We start from the raw sequence: 21,029 nt of genomic DNA on the forward strand, positions 1-21,029 counted from the left end.
TTCAGCTGGACTTGAGGTCTAATAATTGTTGCCACATTTTTACTACAAGATATCCACTAGACATCACCGAGGCAAAGAAGTAAGTAGAGTGGCTGATTTATAAGATGCATTTATTTGAGAAGGGACAGAAAATGAAAATGGATCATAATGCAGTGGCTTCCAGATAACCTGATCTTGCTCCAGAAGGCCAAGTAAGTTTGTATCAGTGATAAAGACATTCCCAAAACATCAGTGAGTGAGATCTATTTTTCCAGAGTTTTGCTAGTGTTAAAAAACAAATGTATTCGTTGGTAAATTGGTATAGATATTAGGCCTGATGACCTTCCAACCTGGAGATTTAAAAAATTTGATAGTTCTTATCTAGATAAGTGCTTCTTAAATTTTTTCCCCAAATGTAGATTCTGATTCAGTAAATCTGCGGTAGAAATGCAAATTCTCAGCATGGGTTTGAACCAGAATGAACTGGTTTGAAGCCCTTAGCTAAATATTAGGCAGATAATTCATTTAAAGGGAAGAATTCAAATGATGCTTCACTAAAGACATGACTGGATGCTGACCATACACTTGCTTCTATTAAGTGCTTGAAAAATAAACCTCAAATAAAGCATGAAGACTCAAGGTTGGCTCTACAGAAGTTTGTTAATTAGTTGAGGATATTATTTTACCCTTTTTGTTCTGTTCATTTTGAAATGGCACATTTTTCAAAGATTATATGACGATAGGTTATGACTGTGTCTATCAGAACAAAGGAATAGCAGAAGTGGGGTATGTGTGTGTGTGTGTTAGAAAGCTTAGAAATGGCAAGCATTTTGTCACTGAAGAGCTGTCAAGCCTCCAAAATCAACATAGGCCACAGCCTGATCAAACTCTGGACCCAACAGCCAAGATCAAGGCTATTTGCTGATAAGAGCAGATCTTGAACAGCATTTATCAAGGTCTTTTTTTTTTTTTTTTTAAGCACTACAGCTATTTGGGACCATTAAGATATCAAACCTCACTTACACACAGCCTTGATCCTTCGTGTATTATACTTCCTATGGTTATGCTGAAATAAGTCTATATGCTTAGGTCTATACACTCCAGGTAAATGGCATTTATAAAAATAAACTGCAATGTGATAGCCACATTTTCGTTAAGAATAATAAGATCCCAAACCATTATACAATGGGTGGGGAAATGCTATTTACAACTTCTAAGGAAAGTAAACTCCCCCTCCCACCCCCGTCTGTTAGCTGATTTGATGACAGTAAAGTTGCATCCACAATTTTGGGAAAGGGAAAGGGAAAGATCAAAGCAGAATTCACTATAGTGAGAACTGGTCACTGCAAAAATAGAAAAAAAATCTGAGAAACCAGAATTTAGCCAAGGAAAATAGTGGAGGATATGGCATGGGTAAGAAAAGGAGAAGAGTTAAGGACTAGTTTTTAGGGTGGTGGTTTAAAGGGAGAGAGCACTATTGATGGAGTTGAGACACTCAGTGTGGCATTTTAAAATGCTTTCCAGGGAGAATGGTCAGTGAGCAATAAACTAAAGTGATGGACACATACCAAAAAACAAAACAAAACAAAAAAACCCCAAACCCATTGCCATGGATTCAATTCTGACTCATAGTGACCCTAGGGATACATGGATAATGTTGAACGTTTAACTGAAACTGACCCAAGGCCTACTACACTGATACTGTCAATATTTTTACAATTTAACATTATTACATTCCTGAAAATGCTAATTACATTTAGCCAAGTATTCCTTATTTATACTTCAGGAGGTCAAAAAAGCATCGTTAAATGATACTGATGTCTATATAATTCCTAGTTGTTGTTAACAAGTAACCGTCATCATCTTCCTTTATTTTATTAAAGCAGCTAAGAGAAAGATACGGACTTAATTTTTTTTCCCACAGGGCCTGCACGCCCCCTGGTGGAAATAAGAAGAAGTAACTAAATTTCCACAACCTAATGTCCACAACCTAACATCCTACGAACCCTGGTGGTGCAGTGGTTAAGAGCTACGGCTGCTAACCAAAAGGCTGGCAGTTTGAACCCACCAGGCACTCCTTGGAAACCCTATGGGGCAGTTCTACTCTGTCCTATAGGGTTGCTATGAGTCAGAACTGACTCCATGGCAATGTGTTTGTTTTTTAATGTCTTATGTTCTGTCGTACATAGGGTCGCTACGAGTCTGAAGTGACTGGATGGCACCTAACAATAATAAAAACAACGTCCTGATGTTAACTTGTCAGAGGTAACTACAGAACTTTGTTTTACACCTTGATCTCTGTAAAGACTAACAGGGCCTGTGGCTTTATTTACTGCCACATACTGACATGAAAAAAGCCATTTCTTCACTTACTGTTTGAGTACTTGTGGCTCCTCCTCCACAAGTATTCTAGCACAGATATCCCCGTATCTTCCATCCTGGGCTGTTTTGTAAGGTCCAAGTCATTTTGTGAACGAAATGAAAAGATAATAAACCAAAAAAATGAAACCCCTTGCTGTGGAGCAGATTCCGACTCATAGTGACCCTACAGGACAGAGTTAGAACTGCCCCATAGGGTTTCCAAGGAGAGACTGGTGGATTCAAACTGCTGACCTTTTGGTTTGCAGTGGAGTTTTTAACCACTGCGCCACCAGGGTTCCGAAAATATAGTATTGTTATACTGTTAATTGCTGCCAAGCAATGGTATCTGACGTAGTAATCTCTTTTCTTATACTGAGGATAACCATCTCCTCCCCCTACCTGCCCCCAAAACAAACAAACAAACCCCTTGCCGTCAAGTTCATTCTGACTCATAGTGACCCTATAGGACAGAGCAGAACTCCCCCATAAGGTTTCCAAGGAGCGCCTGGTAGATTTGAACTGCCAACCTTTCGGTTAGCAGTCGAACTCTTAACCACTGCGCCACCAGGGTTCCTCCCTCGCCCCTAGATTTTTAAAATTTTTTATTGTGGTAAAACATATATGACAAAACATTTGCCATTTCAACCATTTTTACATGTACAATTCAGTGACATTAATTATGTTTACAATGTTATGCAACCATCACTATCTGTTTCCGAATTTTTTCTTCACCCTTAATAAAAACTCACTACCCCTTTAAGCACAGCCCTGGTGATGCAGTGGTTAAGCATTTGGCTGCTAACCAAAAGGTTGGCAGTTCAAATCCACCTGCTGCCCCTCAGACATCCCCTTAAGCAATCTGTCTCCCATTTCCCCCTCCCCCCAGACCCTGGTAACCACTAACAAAATTTAGTCATAGAGACTTGCCTATTCTAGATATTTCATGTAAGTGGGACTGTACAATATTCACCCTTTTGTGTCTGACTTATTCACTCAATATAATGTTTTCAAGATTTATCCATGTTGTAGCATGTATCAAAACTTCATTTCTCTTTATAGCAGAATAATATTGCACTCTATGGATATACCACATTTTGTTTATCCATTCACCTGTTGATGGACACTTGGGCTGTTTGAGTCTCTGCTTTAAGTCTTTTGGGTATATATATACTTGGGAGTGGAACTGGTGGGTCATATGGTGATTTTATGTTTAACTTTTTGAGGAACCACCAAACTGTTTTCCACAACAGCTGCACCATTTTACATTCCCAGCAGTAATGCACAAGGGTTCCAATTTCTTCACATCCTTGCCAACACTTGTTATTTTCTGATAATAGCCAGCCTAGTGCAGATGAAGTGGCATCTCATTGCATTTCCCTAATGGCTAAGGATGTTAAGCATCTTTTCATATGCTTGTTGGCCATTTGTATTTCTTCTTTGGAGAAATGTCTTATTCAAGTCCTTTGACCATTTTTAAAGAAGGTTGTGTGTCTTTTTGCTGAGCTGTAGTTCTTTATAGATCCTGGATATTGTCTTAAGTTATCTAGTGCTGCTATAACAGAAATACCACAAGTGAATGGCTTTAACAAACAGAAATTTATCCTCTCACAGTCTAGAAGGCTAGAAGTCTGAATTCAGGGCACCAGCTCCCGGGGAATGCTTTCTCTCTCTGTCGGTTCTAGGGGGAAGGTCCTTGTCATCAGTCTTCTCATGGTCTAGGAGCTTCTCAGTGCCAGGACCTGGGTTCAAAGGACATGCTCCACTTCCAGTGCTTCTTTCTTGAAGGCATGAGTCCCCCCCCCCCCATTGCGGCTTGATTCTCTTTTACATCTTAAAGGAGACTGACTCAAGACACAACCTAATCCTGCAGATAAAGACCTGCCTCATTAACATAATTGCCTCTAATCCTGCCTCATTAACGTAATAGAGGTTCGGATTTACAACACACAGGAAAATTACATCAGATCACAAAATGGTGGACAACCACATAATCCTGGGAATCATGTCCTAGCCAAGTTGACACATTTTAGGGGGACATAATTCGATCTATAACAGATATTTAATCCTTATCAGATACGTGGTTCCCAAATATTTTCTCCCATTCTGTCTCACTTTTTTGACAAAGTCCTTTGATATACAAACATTTTTGAGATCCAATTGATCTATTTTGTCTTTTGTTACTTGAGCTTTTGGTATCATATCTAAGAATCTATTGTCAAAAATTAGGTTCCTAAGCATTACATCTACATTTTGTTCTAAGAGTTTTATGGTTTTAGTTCTTACATTCAGGTCCTTCATTGATTTTTTTAGTTAATTTTCACATATGATATGAGGTATGGGTTCAGCGTCATTCTTTTGCATGGGGAGATCTAGTCTCAGTACCATTTGTTGAAGAGACTATTCTCTTCCCCACTGAATGGACTTATCACCATTGTATAAAAATCAATTGACCATAGATGTATGGGTTTATTTCTGGACTCTCAATTCTATTCCATTGCTCTATGTTTATTCTTGTGTCAGAAACACACTATTTTCATTACTGTAGCTTTACAGTACATTTTGAAAGCAGAAGAGTGAGTCCATCTACTTTGTTCTTTTTCAAGATTGTTTTTGCTATTTGGGGCTCCTTGCAAATTTATATGAACTTGAGAATTGGCTTCTATGCATGTTAGGTCTAGTTGTTTATAGAACTACTGGTTGATAGTTCTTTTATTTTAGCACTTTAAATATTATCATTCCACTGCCTTCTGCCTCCAAAGCTTCTGAGGGGAAATTGACACTTAATCTTACTGAGGATCGCTTGTATGTGATAATTAGCTTCTCTCTTGCTCTTTCAGGAGTGTTTAATCTTTGGTTTTTGAGAGTTTGATTATGTGTCTTGGTTTGGATCTCTTTGGGTTTACCTTGCTTGGAGTTTGAGTTTCTTAGATTTGTAGATTCATGTCCTTCATCAAATTTGGGAAAATGTCTGCCATTATTTCTTCAAATATTTTTTCTGTCCCTTTCTCTTTCTTGTCCTTCTGTGATTCCCATGATGTATATGTTAGTTTGCTTGATAATGTCCTACAATTCCCTTAGCCTTTGCTCAGCTTTTTTATTTTTTTTCCTTTTTGCTCTTCAGAGTCAATATTTTGATTGCCTTATTCTCTAGTTCACTAATTCTTCTGCCAGGTCATATCTGCTGTTGAACCCTTCCATTTTTTTTTCATTTCAGTTACTGTATTTTTTAGCTCCACTAATTGTTTGGTTCTCTTTTATAGTGTCTATCTCCTTATTGATATTCTTGTTTTGTTCATGTATCATCTTCTTGATATCCTTGAGTTCTTTGAACATGTTTAATACTGTACTTTTTAAAGTCTTCTAATTTGTTTATTATCCAGGCTTCCACAGAGACAATTTCTCTCCCTCTGTCTTGTTCTTTTGAATAGTCCATCATTTTCAATTTCTCTGTATGTCCTGTGATTTTTTGTTGTTGTTGTTTAATTTGAGACATTAGAAATTACAATGTTAGCTCTGAGCATGCATGTGGCTTTCTCAATTTCCCCAGATACATAGTGCTTTTGAAAGCATTAAATTATGCAAGAAACTCTCAAGTAGTTACACAGTCTTCAGTCACTGCTCACTGCTCCCTCCCCTGCCCTGTGTGAGCTCTGACTCAGGTGAGACCAAAACGTCAGTCCTTCAGGCACCTCCTAGACAAATCAGAACAGATATACTAAACAGTTCTGCAGCCAAGTCTGCCCAAATCACTCCAAAGCCAGAAATCAGGCCCCCTTTTTGAGAATGTGAGCCATGGTCCACCTCCACTGCAGCCACTCAGCTGCCATGCTGAGAAGAAAAGGGGCAGGGACAGCAAAAAGAGTTTTCTTATTGTTTAAAAGACATCTTTTTCTTATTTCAGTGTACAGTTCATTGCTGCAATTCTTTCTCTGCTTAATTTTCAGAGTTTTCCAGAGTTGAGATTACAGATTCCTAGTTGCTTTTCTTGTGTAGGAGGGTGGGGATCTTAGACCTCCTCGCACTGCCAACTTCCCAGAAATCTCAATATATAACATTTTTTTAAACCCGCATTAAGAACTTTTCAGATTTCTTACTGGTTTACTATATTTTGGCTTTTAAGATTTTCTCACCTGTAGTTAAATAAGTATACCAGATTCATGCACTAGATCAATTTTAAAAAAGATTTTAAATTCATATCTCCAGTTTTTTTAAACAGACATAATATTCTCACAGAATTAGAGTTAGAGCCTTTCAAACAACCTGCTTTCTCTGCCACATCAGTCTTGATGTAATAAAGATACTAGAGTAGGTTAAAAAACAAAACAGAAAAACAGCAAACACTGAGGAAAAACATAAGAAAACACTGAAATGCATTAAGAGCCCTTCCCATAAGAATTAAATAGAAACCAAAGTTACAAAATCTTCATAAATTAACGTTTCAGCTGAAAATGCTTTTTTGGTGGTGAACTTAAGAATTACCAAATTTGCTGAATATCCTTTAGAAAATTACTTAATATGCTGAATACTTATCATATTTACTGAGCAGACACTGAAAAATGGAAACAGAACTACACCAAGAGTGGAGTCATTGACTTTATCACTATTCACAATGTGATTCTTTGCAAGTCTTTTTTTCACCTGAAGATAATTTATTCTGTTTCTCCCTCAGGGTTCTTAAGAGTGATCAAAAACAAACCCAGGGCTGTTGAGTGGATTCTAACTCATAGTGACTCTATAGCACAGAACAGAACTTGTCCTATTGTGTCCATGGAGTTTCCAAGGCTATAAATTTTTACAGAAGCAGAGTGCCACATCTTTCTTCCGTGGAGCAGCCGGTGGGTTTGAACTGCCAATCTTTAGGCTAGCAGCCAAGTGCTTTAACCACTGCACCACCAGGGCTCCTTCTTAAGAGTGAAGTCCATATGAAATAATGTAGAGGGGGAAAAAAGCTAAAAAAAATTCAAAGTGATATCATATTTCAGGATTTATGTTTATAAAGGATTTTCAGTTGTTAGTATTTAAAAATGTACCTCCATTTACAAATTAGATCACCTAAAATGTTGAATGTAAACTACTTTTTGTAATCAAATCATTCGGAATTCACTTAAAGGAACTCTGTAGTAAATCACTCAAAAACAAATATTTCATTTGGTAGTGGAATTAGCAACAATTCTAATGTACCTTTATATGTAAAGATGTTCTTGATTAAAAACATGCCTGTGTTACTGCAGCTTTGCTCTTCCAACCCTCATAGTGATAGTCATCTGACCTAATCTTTCCGCACTCCCACCCCTGCCTTTGGCAAGGTTCTGTCCACACCTGGCTCTTCTCCCTCAACAATTTAGGACAGAGAACTTATTGTCTCCAGGGAAGCTCCCAAAGAGTCAGAAAGTTTTGGAAGTAATATTGACAAGTATATGGAGAGCAAAGAAAAGAAAAACTGAGAGGACAAAGGCAGGAGAATTAAGACTGGAAGTGAAAGTTTAAGCATTGGCTGGAGGTACAGGAACAGAACAAACCACCACAACCACTACTACTCCTTCCCCAACACAAACATATAGTGCACCAATTTTTAGATATTCTGGTATCTATATTACTATTAAAAGTAAGCACTGTTGTTTATGGCAGGAAGAATAATGAAGAAATAAATAAACATGTTTTTGCATACACTTAAAGGCAATTATTTAAGTAAAGCCTATTAAGCCTTGATTAGAAGTCCATTCATAAAGTGGAATGAGGGGAACTATTTGCAGGTATGAAATTAAAACTTAATGTCAGAAATTTCAAAACTTCTAGAAATTCAAACATCTTTTATAATTTCACTATTAACAGATTAAATTAAGATAGAGCCCCTTTTTTTTAAATTAATGTAGAGAAAAAAGATAGTTTTTGTGCTTTGGGCCTCTGCATCTGAGGAAGTTAAATTAATATATGCCATGCATTCACTGACGCATAGAAGTGTACTTAGATCTAGACTCTGCTATTTTTATTACATCTAAAACAAAAGGATTCAGATGCCTGCGTTAAAAGTAATTTCCTATTTCTAGGACTGTATATAGAGAACTCCTGATTGCTTATACTTATAAGCTTTAGTGCCATTTTAAATGTTACATATATTTAAGATTTGTATTTATAATAAGTCAAACAACAAGAGAGACTATGGAATTTTATAAGTACTGGCTTAGTATTTTACCATACATGATAGGGTACTAGTAAGGATTATCAAAATTAAGAGTTTTATAACATCTTTTTCTTTCTGGAAAATAATTCTAACAACACTGAAACTCATACATGTTTGCAGAAAGCCTTGTCTGTTTATAAAGGATATTTGGAAATCTGTAACTCCGGTCACTTTTGCCTTATTTGTTTGCGTGGAAGATTGGGTAATAGAGTTAACTTAGAGAACAAGAACAATACATATGACAAGGAGAATTTTCTTTATAACTCAGCCAAACTGAGAGTAGCCAAAGTCAACTGTTCCTCAAACTGGTCTGAGTTCAGAAGCATGAGTGATGTGATTAAAGTCTCTAGCATCACCCAATTTTCTATAATTTTTCAGTTAGAGAAAGTTATCACATATTATTTTAGCATGTTCCTAAATTACTGTGATTAAATTTCATTAACTATACTTTCATATTTTGGGAATATCACCAGTAAAGTAAATACATGATGATGAGGTTTTACATGCTAAAATGAAGCATTAACGGCTAAAAATGTTAAATAAATTACGCAAAAGAAATAAAATGGAACTAAATGACAGCTATTATTCTGGCTAGCAACATTTTAACTCTTATATATAAGGATAAAATCTCTAAGAAAAATTATACTATAAGCAACCAGATTACACGACAAGTGGTTAGCATACCTTTGGTTGTGTCTAAATACTCAGAGTTACTTAACAGGTTTCCACCACGTCTTCACAGAGCCATCTTCTTTCTTATCTGTAATCTTCTAGAATGACATTTACTACTGGGATGCAGAAAATCGCAGGTATTACATACAGTGTTAGTTCCTCAAAAGCACATTCCTTAGTTCTCTTAATCCCAATTCTACCAAGGGCAACTGACCAGGTGGCTTCATTTCCAGAAATCAAAGGATGCCACTTCTTCTAGAACATCTTTTTTTTTTCCTTCCTTTAAAACCTAAACCAAATGTAAAAATGTTTTCAATAACCAGTATAAACTGTTGGCACCATTCTTCATCTCTCATTCTTAAAACATTAATGCTTATATATTTCAATGTCCAGAGGGTTCCATTCACTGATTTATTATGAAACATTTATCAAACGACTCCTATGTGTAAGATAACGTAGGCTCTAGGGTACAACAGCAGTCAAGACAAAGTCCCTGCTCTTGTGGAACTCACGTTCTGTGTCTGAGGGAACAGGAATGGACAGTGTTAGCAGTCAGAGACCAAAGTTAAACAAATGGACAAGAAAATACTAGGTATGGCTAATGCTACGGTAAATAGAGTAATAGATTGAGAGAAACAAAGGGATGATTTTAGACTGAAGGGCCAGGGAAGGCCACTCTGAAGAAATTACAGAGGTCAGAAATTGCTGAAGTCAGAATGCCAAGCTGTAACCAGAGTAACATTTACCATAAGTAACACGCTGCCTGCCAAACACAGGACTCTGCTCCTGGCAGGCCCTCAATAAATGTTAAACCCCAGTGGTTATCTCTAAGATATGTGCCTCTTATTGCAAATGAATTACATACATGCTTAATATTAATGTATGTAAAATTAAAGCTGCCACAGAATACCTACGTACACAATATTTCAAACACTAACCAACATCTACTCACATTATAAAGCAAACAATTCTAATAGGCTTTTAAGGAGGGGAAAATATCCTAGCCTTTATGCTACTATCCTGTTTTATAATATGCTTATATAACACATGGCATATGCATATAATTTTATAACATTAATAAAAATGACCACCTCACCCCACCACCAAGGAAAAGAGATAATGGAATGGAATGTTTAATTTGACTCCGATTTGTAGAAAGGATGAACATTTCTTTCTGTAAGAGGTTACTTCCTCCTACTACCTCTTGTGCTCAAAAGAAGCAGCCAGGCCCAGTTAAAAACCCCAAGCCACTGGGAGCAGGCACTGCTTGTATTCACTTTCAGGCTTACTGATTCTGAATATCTGTACTATTTCTAGTTATTACTTTTTAATCAACATACATTCTTACGTGAAACTAAAAATTTTAATTTTTATCATTCTTGATCCTGGGATGAAAATGATAAAACCTGTTAACATTAGAAGTAACAAACCTTTTCCACAAACACAAAAGTGAAAAATAAAATGAGGAAAATGTTAAATACGGAAACTACAAGCATAGGACCTTATCATAGTTAACAATGCTTTAAAACATACACTGAAAGGCACACTATGTAAATAAGGCGCACACACACAATCAATGCAAAAGCATAAAATAAAAAGGCCATATGCTCATTTTAAATATTTCTATCCCCAAAATTAAACTGAGGAAAGTCATTGTCTTAAGTATGATTATGTTGAAGTCGGGCTGGTTCCTTCCAATTTGAACCTCTGCTGAGAATTTGCATTTCCACCGCAGATACACCGAATCGGCATCTACATTTTAACAAGATCCCCAGGTAATTCTGAAGTGTAATAAATTTTGAGAGCCACTGCTCTACTAGTGGTTCTCAGAATTGGTCCCTAACCAGCAGTATTAGCGTCACCTGGGAACTTGTTAGACATGCAAATTCTCAGCAGGGGTTCGAGCAGGAAATCTACATTAACTGTACACTATTTTAAACAGTACTACCAAGCCAATGTAAACTGAGTAAGGCAGAGTAAGGACAGAAAAGGTAATTTTAAATTTTATGGGGGTGGGGGGGAGGATCCAGCTCCCTCACACCTTTAACTTCTTTTTATGTTTTCTAATTAACACATATACTTCCATTCACTGATAACCCAATGTAAAAAAATTATTTTGTTGGTAATTACATGTGATGCTTGTAAGTCCATGCTAATAAGTTGGTAATTACTTATCTGGCCCTCCAAAAAAAGCAAGTACTTGTGATACAAATCAGCAGAGCAGTGACTTACTAGTGGCCTTTCCCAGTGACATTCACTCCAGTAGCCGCACTGGTAATTGTGCTAACAAAGCACTCAGGAAGTTTTAAGGTTACAAATCCCTAGAATGATTCTAAATGTCTCTGCTTCATAGAAAAACATCTACAAAGAAAGCAGCTATCAAGTTCAAACTTTCTGAGAGAGCTAGTTACTTCTTTTAAGAGATCTAGGTTATAGCTATAAATTCTAAAGAGGCAAAATTGTAAGCTAAGTGGATCAAGATAGCATATTAGTTCTAGCTCACATATGCCATTTTTATGTTATACAGAAATACACACATAAAACATTGTTATACATACACATTGGGGTTCCTTTTATAAACCATTTAATTGGAGTTAGAACATGCTTTAAACTAAAAGTTGTAAAGAGGATTACAGAAACTCTCTCTTAGCCTTTAGAATAATGTTAGCCATACATATTACATGTTAATTTTCATCACTGATCGGGGACACAAACCCTAATGGGGAAAACATGATCCATTTATTAACAACACAAGTTGTAACAAGGTTTTCAGGAATCTACTGTGGTAAAAATGAAGGAACACCTGTACATTTTTACTTTGGGGGAGTAAGAAAACAGAGCCCTGGTGATGCAGTGGTTAAGACCTTGGCTGCTAACCAAATGGTCGGCAGTTCAAATCCACCAGCCACTCCACAGTAGAACTCTATGGGGCAGTTCTACTCTGTCCTATAGGGTTGCTACGAGTTGGAATCAACTTGACAGCAATGGGTTTGTTTGTTTAAGAAAACAGAAACACTGAGATAACATAGCTACAGCTTGGTTCCTTTCCTGCCCCTCAGAAAGAGACACCACAGGAAATTACACCACAGGAAATGTTACTCATGTTCAAAATGGTCAATTCAGCCATTCAAATAAAACTACAAATCAAGGAAATTTTGACAAATATTTTCAACGTGTTTCAGGGAAAACACTGTTTATTGGTAAGGTGCATATTTCAAATGTTTTGATTACATAATTATGCAAAATGACTGACATCACACATTGTCTAACTGCTCATTGTGACATAATATTTTTGGAAATCATTGCAAAATTTAAAAATGACATACACTGCAGCAGTAAAAAGAATTCAGAAAATGACTCTCAATGAAGCAAAACCACTATGCAGTACGTGTGAAAGCCTGGTTCCTTCCTCCCGGATGTTTATTTCTCTCTCCTCGTGCACGTCTCTACATTTTGGACGACTGTCATATACAAAAGTGGCAGCTGTTTTTGTATGTGCATCTACAGGTACTCCACCTAACTGATGAACTAAAACTACAAGAGTAAAATTTCAAACAATTTGACAGGGTTTGGTTAATTTTTTTTTTTTTTTCTGTTTGGTTAATCCAAAACAGAGCAGTGCCTTTTTATCTAAAATGTTCATTTCTTTCAATAAATCATTTCTTCAGGAAGATGATTTTGTTCCTGGGAAAATGTAGTTTCTTGCTAGTAGTCTTTCTGTACTGGGGCTATTATCTATATATTATTTTTCAGTAAATGGGAAGGAGGAAGACTTCACATACTCCTGAAGGGAAGACTGAGGATTGATCTTCTTCTGTGTTAAGACATTGAGAAACAGTTTTCCTGCAGTGGGGAGCTTACCACTTCTATGGCATGGTAGTTGTGGTAGCACTCCCAGTATTAAAACCTCAGCACAGGTAAATTCACCTCTTTGAAATAACCAGTGCTGCAGAGAAACATGAATTCCAAGTCTCCTATTAGAATGCTGAAGTTGCAGGCCTTTCTAGATACAGGAAACGGTGCTGCTCCAACAAATACCGAAAAATGAAGAAGTGGCTTTGGAATTTGGCAGTCAACAGAGGCTGAAAGAATTTTGAAGAGAATGACAGAAAAAGCCAGGATTGTCTTGAATAGACTGTTAGTAGAAATACGGATAATAACTCTGCTAGTGAGAACTCAGGAGAATGTGAGCAGCACGGTAGAGAAAATCTGTATCATTGTGAACAGACCGTTAGTAGAAATACGGACATTAAAGGTACTGCTGTTGAGGGCTCAGAAGGAAATGAGGAACTTGTTATTAGGCACTGGAGGAAAGGGAATCCTTGTAACACAGTAGCAGAAAGCATAGCTGAATTGTGCCCTGCAGTTATGTGGAAAGCAGAAATTGTAAGCAATGAAGTTGGGTGTCTAATTAAGATGATTTCCAAACAAAATGAAGGTTTCTTCTTGCTGATTATAGTAAAAAGCAAGAGGGAAATATATAAACTGAGGGAAGAACTGTTAAAAAGGAACCAGGACTTGGTGGTCTGGGATACTCTTGGCCTACACAAATGGCAAAAGACACTAGAAAGCGATTCATTGTCAAGAAAGCATGTTATACAGTAAAAGCCAATCGTATGTTTGAACAATCTTTTGTTAATACCTCAGAAAGATCAAAAGGTCAGAGTATTCAGTCATACAAGACGCTTTTTGAAGAGAATAGGGTGTGATGCATAGATCCCCTCCCCAGCCATCTCAGAAGTCAAAATGAGATGGGACTATCTAGCAAAGATTATTAGAGAACCCTTTTATCTAACTGAGTGAATCCCTGTGACATACACAGGAGAACTACAGGCTCTTGAGAATTTTATACTAGCAGAAACAGAGCCATCTTAACCTCAAAAGGACAGAGTAGAAAACCAGAGAAGACTTTTGGAGGCCCAAAATTCTACGAGCAGGAAACAGGTTGATAAAACCACTCAGATGCTAACATGTGCTACCTTTCATGAAAAGGAAGGATGACTCCAAGGGGTAGTCACAAGCTGTGGGGTAAACGACCTAGTTATCCTAAGTAAGGTGTCCTTTTTCCTTGGCTCCAGAGAAATAACCTATCAAGTAACTGAGGTGCCTTGGTCTGGGACTTCCAGGCCACACCTGAGAATCTGTGCTGACAAGTGGGGGCTGGTGAGACCAGAAGAGACTCACCTGGGGGACTGATATCAATCAGCCTCAAGAGGCATGATTTAGCCTATCATGCAGAGCTGGTTAATAAAAGCCCTGAACACTAAGGCTCAGAGAGCTTCCTGGTTGATGAGAACATCTGCTCTCAGGAGGGTAATGTGTCCCTTGGGACATGGATGATTTATGTTGGGAACCCTATCAGACCTTGCCCTATGTCTCTTCATTTGCATCCTTTTTGGCTATGATAAATCTGTAGTTGTAGAGTATATTCTCTGTGAATTTTGTGTCTTGTGCCAGTGAATTATCAAACCCAAAGGGGCAGTGGGACTCAGTAGGCCAGAGAATAAGTGTGTCATGTGGACTCCCAAGCTTGCAGCTGGCATCCTGAACAGGTAGTGGCAAACCAGCCCTGAATTTGTGGCCAGCAGGTCAAAAGCTTGGGGTGTCGCATGGACTCCCCAAACTTATGGCCGGCATCTGCCTATATGGTGTCCTTTTTAACTGTGAGCTCTGACCTCGCTCAAGGTAGCAAGGGTCAGAGAGAGAGCGAGCCATGGGGAGTGGCTGGCGATGAGGATGGAGAAGTGGGAATGTAGGGAATGGATTAATCTCCATGTGTTGAGGATTAGATTCATGCTGATCCTTACCATGGCACAAAGCCAGAGGATGGAGCCAGGAGCACAGAAGATTATTACCAGACCTTGAAACCTACCAGAATTTGCTTGGATGGATTTCAAAATTGCTGGGACTGGGGGTTCCTTTTTTCATTTGATTTTCTCCGTTTTTGAATGGGAATGTCTAAACTGTTTTTGCATGCCTGTCCCACCACTGTAGTTGAGAGCAGATAACTTGTTTTCTAGTCTCCCAGGTGTACAGAAGGAGAGAAATTCCGTCCCAGGATTGATCACAAAGTTAGGCCCATCCATAACTTATTTGATGATGAGCTTCAGGACTTTTGAGCTGGGGAGATTTAAAAGAGATTCTGAACTTTGGGTTGATGCTCTAACAGGTTGAGACTTTTGGGTACCTTAGAATGGGGTGAATATATTTGAGACAGATGTGAATCTCTGGGGCTAGGAAGCAATTGTGGTAGGCAGAATAATGACCTCCCCAAAGATATTCAAGTCATAGTCTTCAAAAACTGTAATATGTTACCTTGAATGGCAAGAAGGGCTTTACAGATGTCATTAAGTCTGCTAGGAACCTTAAAATGGGAGATTATCCTGGATTATTCAGATGCGCCCCATCTAATAATATGAGTCCTTAAAAGCAGAGAACCTTTCCTAGCTGTTCGCAGAGACATGTGACGACAGAAGAAGCAGAGAGATGTTATGTTGCTGGCTCTGAAGACGGAAGAAAGGACCACAAGCCAAGGAAAGCCAGAGACATCTAGAGGCTGAAAAAGGCAAGGAAACAATTCTCCCTGGTCTCCAGAAAGGAAGGCAGCCCTGCTGACACCTTGATTTTAGCCCAGTGCAACCCGTATTAGATTTGGAACCTAAAGAGCTGCAATATAATAAATTTGTGTTGTTTTAAACCATTAAATTTGTGGTAATTCATTACAGCAGCAATAGGAAACTAACCAGGAGTGGTTACCAAAGATAAAATGGTGTCTGGGAAAAAGAAAAACTGTTTCTATCATTCCTGATATAGACCATCTCAGCCAGGAAATACTTGGCTTCAAAAGAAATGCATTATGCTGGTAATTCCTTAGACCCAGCCTGTGTGACGGAATTTACATTCCTGCAACCACACTAGGGGAGGACATTCTGGATTGAGCCATTTAGAACATGTGTGGTATACACTGTGGGTACCCTATAAAAATGTGTTGAATGAACAAATAAATATGAACAAGGCTGGCTCTTGGAGAGACTGTAAGACTACTTTAAAGTGCTACTTAACATATCTTAAGAACTGCTGACCTTTATATCTTTTTGTTCCTAGCTTATAATGCCAATAATTCTATAAAATACAAGGTCAAACTATATATTTTGATGCTAGGAATATAGCTAAAATCAATAAATAAAAAGGATGCATAAAATCTTAATAGGAGAAATAATTATTGTATGATCAAACTATTTCAAAATCAGAATGCAGACTTTATAATATAAATCAAAGAAAAACAAATTTAGCTTATTTGATCAAAAGATTTCTTAATGGCTGTTGGTCGATGCAGCACCAAGAAACTTTAGTGCAAATTTTATCAAATGCATTTATCAAAAAGGAGTTTTTACTTCTTTATGAACAATAGTTACATTAACACTGAGCATGTAATAAATTAGTTTGCTTGGATATTTAAAAGTTATCAACATAAGCCAGCCCTACTAAAAACTCAAATCTACTTATCTGAAGACCTAGCCCTAGTTTGGATTCATTTACACTAAGGCTGGAAGACAGAGTAAGAATAAAACCAAAATTTATCTGTAAAAGTAATAAAAATAAGTTGGTTGTTTTTATGCTGGAAGTAAATTCCTTATTAATATGGCACATTACTTATTCCTATATGCTGCTGCATGGACAGGAGCAAGATTACTTTAGCTGCTGGAGTATCACAGTGTTAAGAACATCTGCTTCTTGTAGTGTCAGGCTTTCATCTGTTAGTTCTTTGTTTGGAAATGAAGTCACGAGAATAAAGTCAAGAGTTGCAAATTCAGGACGGGACTGTATAATAAAGTCTCGGACATCTAGGATCCTGAATAAAGAAAGTAAAAATAATTTGATACAAGAACCTTATTAACATTTAAGCTTTTAGTTAAAATTAAATAATAAAAATGATGAAGTTCTCTCATTTAAAAGTGTTCTAACTCTTTAATTTATGGTAATTTCAATGGATAGACTTATTTTAGTCTTAAGTTAAAACATGAGGAAAGTTTTACCTGGCCTTTACCTTATATTTACTTTTACTGTAAAAGACAGGAAATCTTCAGGTAAACTACGTATAAGGTAAGTGTAAACAATGTTATTACAATGACAGTGATTTTCTGACTATAAACTATGTTACCAGCACATGACCCAGTAAAACTTTGGTAACTTGGATTAGCTGGTGGCAAGGTGAGTCTTCAACTATGGCCGGTGGAAGTCATGAGAATAATTTTAAAAAAATTTCTTTCACATATACATAGTACACTCAACCAAAATCATAAATGTATCTTATAGGGGTCTTACTTCGATAAACAAATAAAAATATTATCTTAGCACAGCAAATGTCAATGTATTAATAGATGTTAACAGTACATTTAAAACCATTTATTTAAAATACCTGCCAACAGCACAATTAAATTTATTTATACCCATTTATATTATGAAGAATTTGGTAAAGCGAGAAATTATTTCCAATCAGAATTATAATTTTTAAATGCAAAAAGTGTAAATCAAGTTTTACTACATTAAATTAAATCATGAACTAAAAAACATCCATGGCATTTTTAATTCTTCCTTAATAAATACTAAACGTATGCAAAGATGCATAGGGTTTTAGCAACAGTGCAAAACTGCAGCTCTTACAGATTTGCTTTATTTCTGCATGATATCTGAATTTGCATTAGTATTTGGATGGTTTATAGGAGTTGCTTAAATACCAAATATTCTAGTTCATACACACAGCTTTATCTTTTTCAAGTTTTTTCTTCTGTTAAAAACCTAACTTCAAAAAAAGAATTTCATATTGTTCATTACTCAAGTCACATACAGTTTCAATTTAGGTAAGTAACCAGGTATATAACAGCAAACTAGGTACTCGGCCGATAAAAGTAGCTTACCTGTGGGTATTATTGAATCTTTGTATCAAACGACTTCCATCTGCTAATCTGATTTGAATTTTTGTTGTTGGCACTGAATCATCAATAAGAACAACCGCATTAAGTATTGACTTATCCTCCTCTTCTGGGGAGGAAGGTGTACTGATTATTTCAGGTGTAAGGCTAAGAAAGAAGAATTAAAGAATCAGAACACAAATCCAAATATATAAGACACATGACAAACTGAAGACAGCAGAATAAACAATTGGATCTACAGTCAATTCTCAGTTGGTCCCTAGTATTTCTGGACTAGCAAGAATATGGCTTCCTTTGGGTCTCCTATACGTCTTCCAACTTATTTAATTATATTAAAATTATCTTGGATACTAAGATTCTGGTTTAGTTTATGTATCCAAACTTTCTCAAAAGCCTAACTCTGTATTCTTTCCTCCTTTATTCCCCTGAACTTTCTTGAGAATGTTTAGCACAACAGCTCCTTTAGCCAGAAATCTGAGTAACTTTGAGTTAAAGTCAAAGAATGACAACAGCACAGAAAGACTTGGTTTCCAATTTCAGCTGTCAATTGTGTAAACATAGCAAGTAAGTTACCTCTTTGAATCCTAGTCCTACCCACCAGTCACTCCTTAGAAACCCTATGGGGCACTTCTACTCTGTCCTACAGGGTTGCTATGAGTAGGAATCGACTCGATGGCAATAGGTTATAGGTTATCATTTATAAAATGGGGGGAAAAATTACTATCTCATGAAGGTATGCTATAGCCCTTCAAACTCCTTAATATAGTGGTTAGCACACAGGGTTTCAACACTTAGTAGCTATTTTTGCAATATTATCAGCACCAAACTAGTAAATTAATTTGAACTTAGTTAAGATTATTTAAGAACATCTGATTTAAGTAGTTTCTCCTTTGCGAAGAAGAAATGACTCCTGAATAGTATGAGAAATAAAATTTTACACATGGTGAGGAATTCATAATGAAGCTTAATTTGATAGATACATTACCATTTGATATTGGTGACAAGCGACCTTTGCATTGCTTTCTTAGTACCTTCTAACACTGGCAGGGCGGTCAGTCATTATAAGCCAAACGGGAATGTCCAAAAACAAAAGAGTACTCTTTTGGTTAGGTTAAGAGATTAAAACAAATTTAGCCAAGTTCTTTGTAGACATAAAATCTTAAATCTTTGCTCAGTCATTTTAAGGGATTCTCTGATAGTCTTAAAATGTTTACTCTCTCAAATACTTAGATGGCTTCCTATAAATTATTTTCTTTTGAAAAGAAATAAATGTATTATATTTACTAATATAAAAGTTGTATGAACACTTAAGCTTTCTCCCATCCAAAAAGTTTCTCTCTCAGAATATCTGGTAAAGTGGCAAAATTAACTAGAATTCACTGCTAACACGTTCACTCTTTCTTTAGCTATTTCCTGACGCATTTTGTAGAGCTTATTTAAGAATTTATATGAAAATGGAAGGAGAACATGACGATTTACAACAACTTACCAGATATAATTTATGTGATGGTTAAGATTGTGTGCCAACTTGGCTGGGCCATGATTCTCATTTTTTTAATGTAATCACTCCCATGACTTAATATACTGTGAGTAGCCAATCAGATGAAAGGGAGTCTCCTTGCGGGTGTGGCCTGCATCTGAATACAAGCAGACATTCTGGCTTTTTGCTCTCTGTGGATCCTGTGGCTGCTTCCTGTCGTCTCATCTCCTGTTCCTGGGACTTGAGCTGTCAGCTTATCTGCCGAACCGGCGATTTGTCGATCTGCACAGCCTGTGAGTGGGAGCCCTGCTCTCTGGCCTGCCGATCTTGGGCTTGCCAGCTTCTGAGGCTGTGTGACTTGGGAGAGGCCTCTACCCTGATCCACGGACTTGGGACGTTCTAGCCTCTACAACTGCATGTGTTGTTTCCTTGATATAATCTCTCTCCCTATATATATTTATACACTTAACTGGTTTTGCTTCTCTAGAGAACCCAGCCTAAGACATAATTTACTTTAGGAATTTTCTTTCAAGTCTACACTTGAGGGCCTAAGTAGTAACACTGCCAAGAGACTTTACTGTGCCACAGCCCAGTGACCCTGACACAAGACAGCGAGGGGGGCAGGGGGCAGGACCAAAGAGAATGGATATGAGAAACTGAATGCAAAGTACTTCTCCTCTCGTCTCCTCACTGGTAACAAGGTATACACATATACACATTATCATCATCATCACTAACACCACCACTGCCTCCTCTACATTCATTATTTCATTTAAATCATCGTGTGAGGCTCTACTGTGTAATGGTTAATTTAACATCATGGATCCAGGAGCTAGATTATCTGGTTTCTATCCTGATGCTGCCACTTATCAGACGTGTGACCCTAGGAAGTCACTTAAATTCTTTGTGCCTGAGTTGTTGTACCTGGGTGGTACAAACGGTTAATGTGCTCGGCTGCTAACCACAAGTTTAGAAGTTCAAGGCCACCCAGAGGCACCCTGGAAGAACGGTCTGGTTATCTATTTCCAAAAAAATCAGCCACTGTCCTGGATGTATAGTTTAAACAACAAAAAGTCTATTTAAAACTGTAGCAGTAGTTTGCAGTTCTAGTTAAGAGGAAAGTTGTGGGGTTAAACTTTGTATTTTCTTTCTTATAGAAGCTTCTAAAAAGGTATTTTTATATGTTCTTTTTAACAAATATTGTATACAACCTTTAGAGCTTCAATGTTTGGATCAAAACAAGACCCAGCTTATTTTTTGCTTGCTGTAAATTAAGCAAGCATGCTATAATAAACACAAAATGGAGGGAAAAAAAAATTAGCCACTGAAAACCTTGTGGAGTACTCTGACACGCATGGGGTCAGTCACCATGAGTCAGAATCAACTCAACTTTTTTTTTTTTTTTAACTAAAAGTTGGCTGTG

The 21,029-nt window shown here is 37.1% G+C and overlaps 1 protein-coding gene across 2 annotated transcripts in view; it reads right to left on the reverse strand.

Annotated features, from left to right (window-relative positions):
* Window positions 1-4,319: 4,319 nt before the first annotated feature.
* Window positions 4,320-21,029, reverse strand: part of UBXN2B (UBX domain protein 2B) — a 40,228-nt gene continuing 23,518 nt past the window's right edge. Inside the window, exons 6-8 of one of the 2 annotated variants that reach the window (XM_023727781.1) lie at window positions 18,112-18,273; window positions 16,887-17,045; window positions 4,320-9,482 (exon numbers count right to left, since the gene is read on the reverse strand). In XM_023727781.1, the coding sequence (XP_023583549.1) occupies window positions 9,476-9,482; window positions 16,887-17,045; window positions 18,112-18,273 (328 nt within the window). In that variant the 3' untranslated portion in view covers window positions 4,320-9,475. Of the gene's footprint in view, window positions 9,483-12,759; window positions 17,046-18,111; window positions 18,274-21,029 lie in introns of those variants that run through there. The other variant, XM_004372577.2, reaches the window with a different exon arrangement.

This window comes from Trichechus manatus, unplaced genomic scaffold (assembly GCF_000243295.1).
Source record: "Trichechus manatus latirostris isolate Lorelei unplaced genomic scaffold, TriManLat1.0 scaffold00018, whole genome shotgun sequence".
Lineage (NCBI taxonomy): Eukaryota > Metazoa > Chordata > Mammalia > Sirenia > Trichechidae > Trichechus > Trichechus manatus.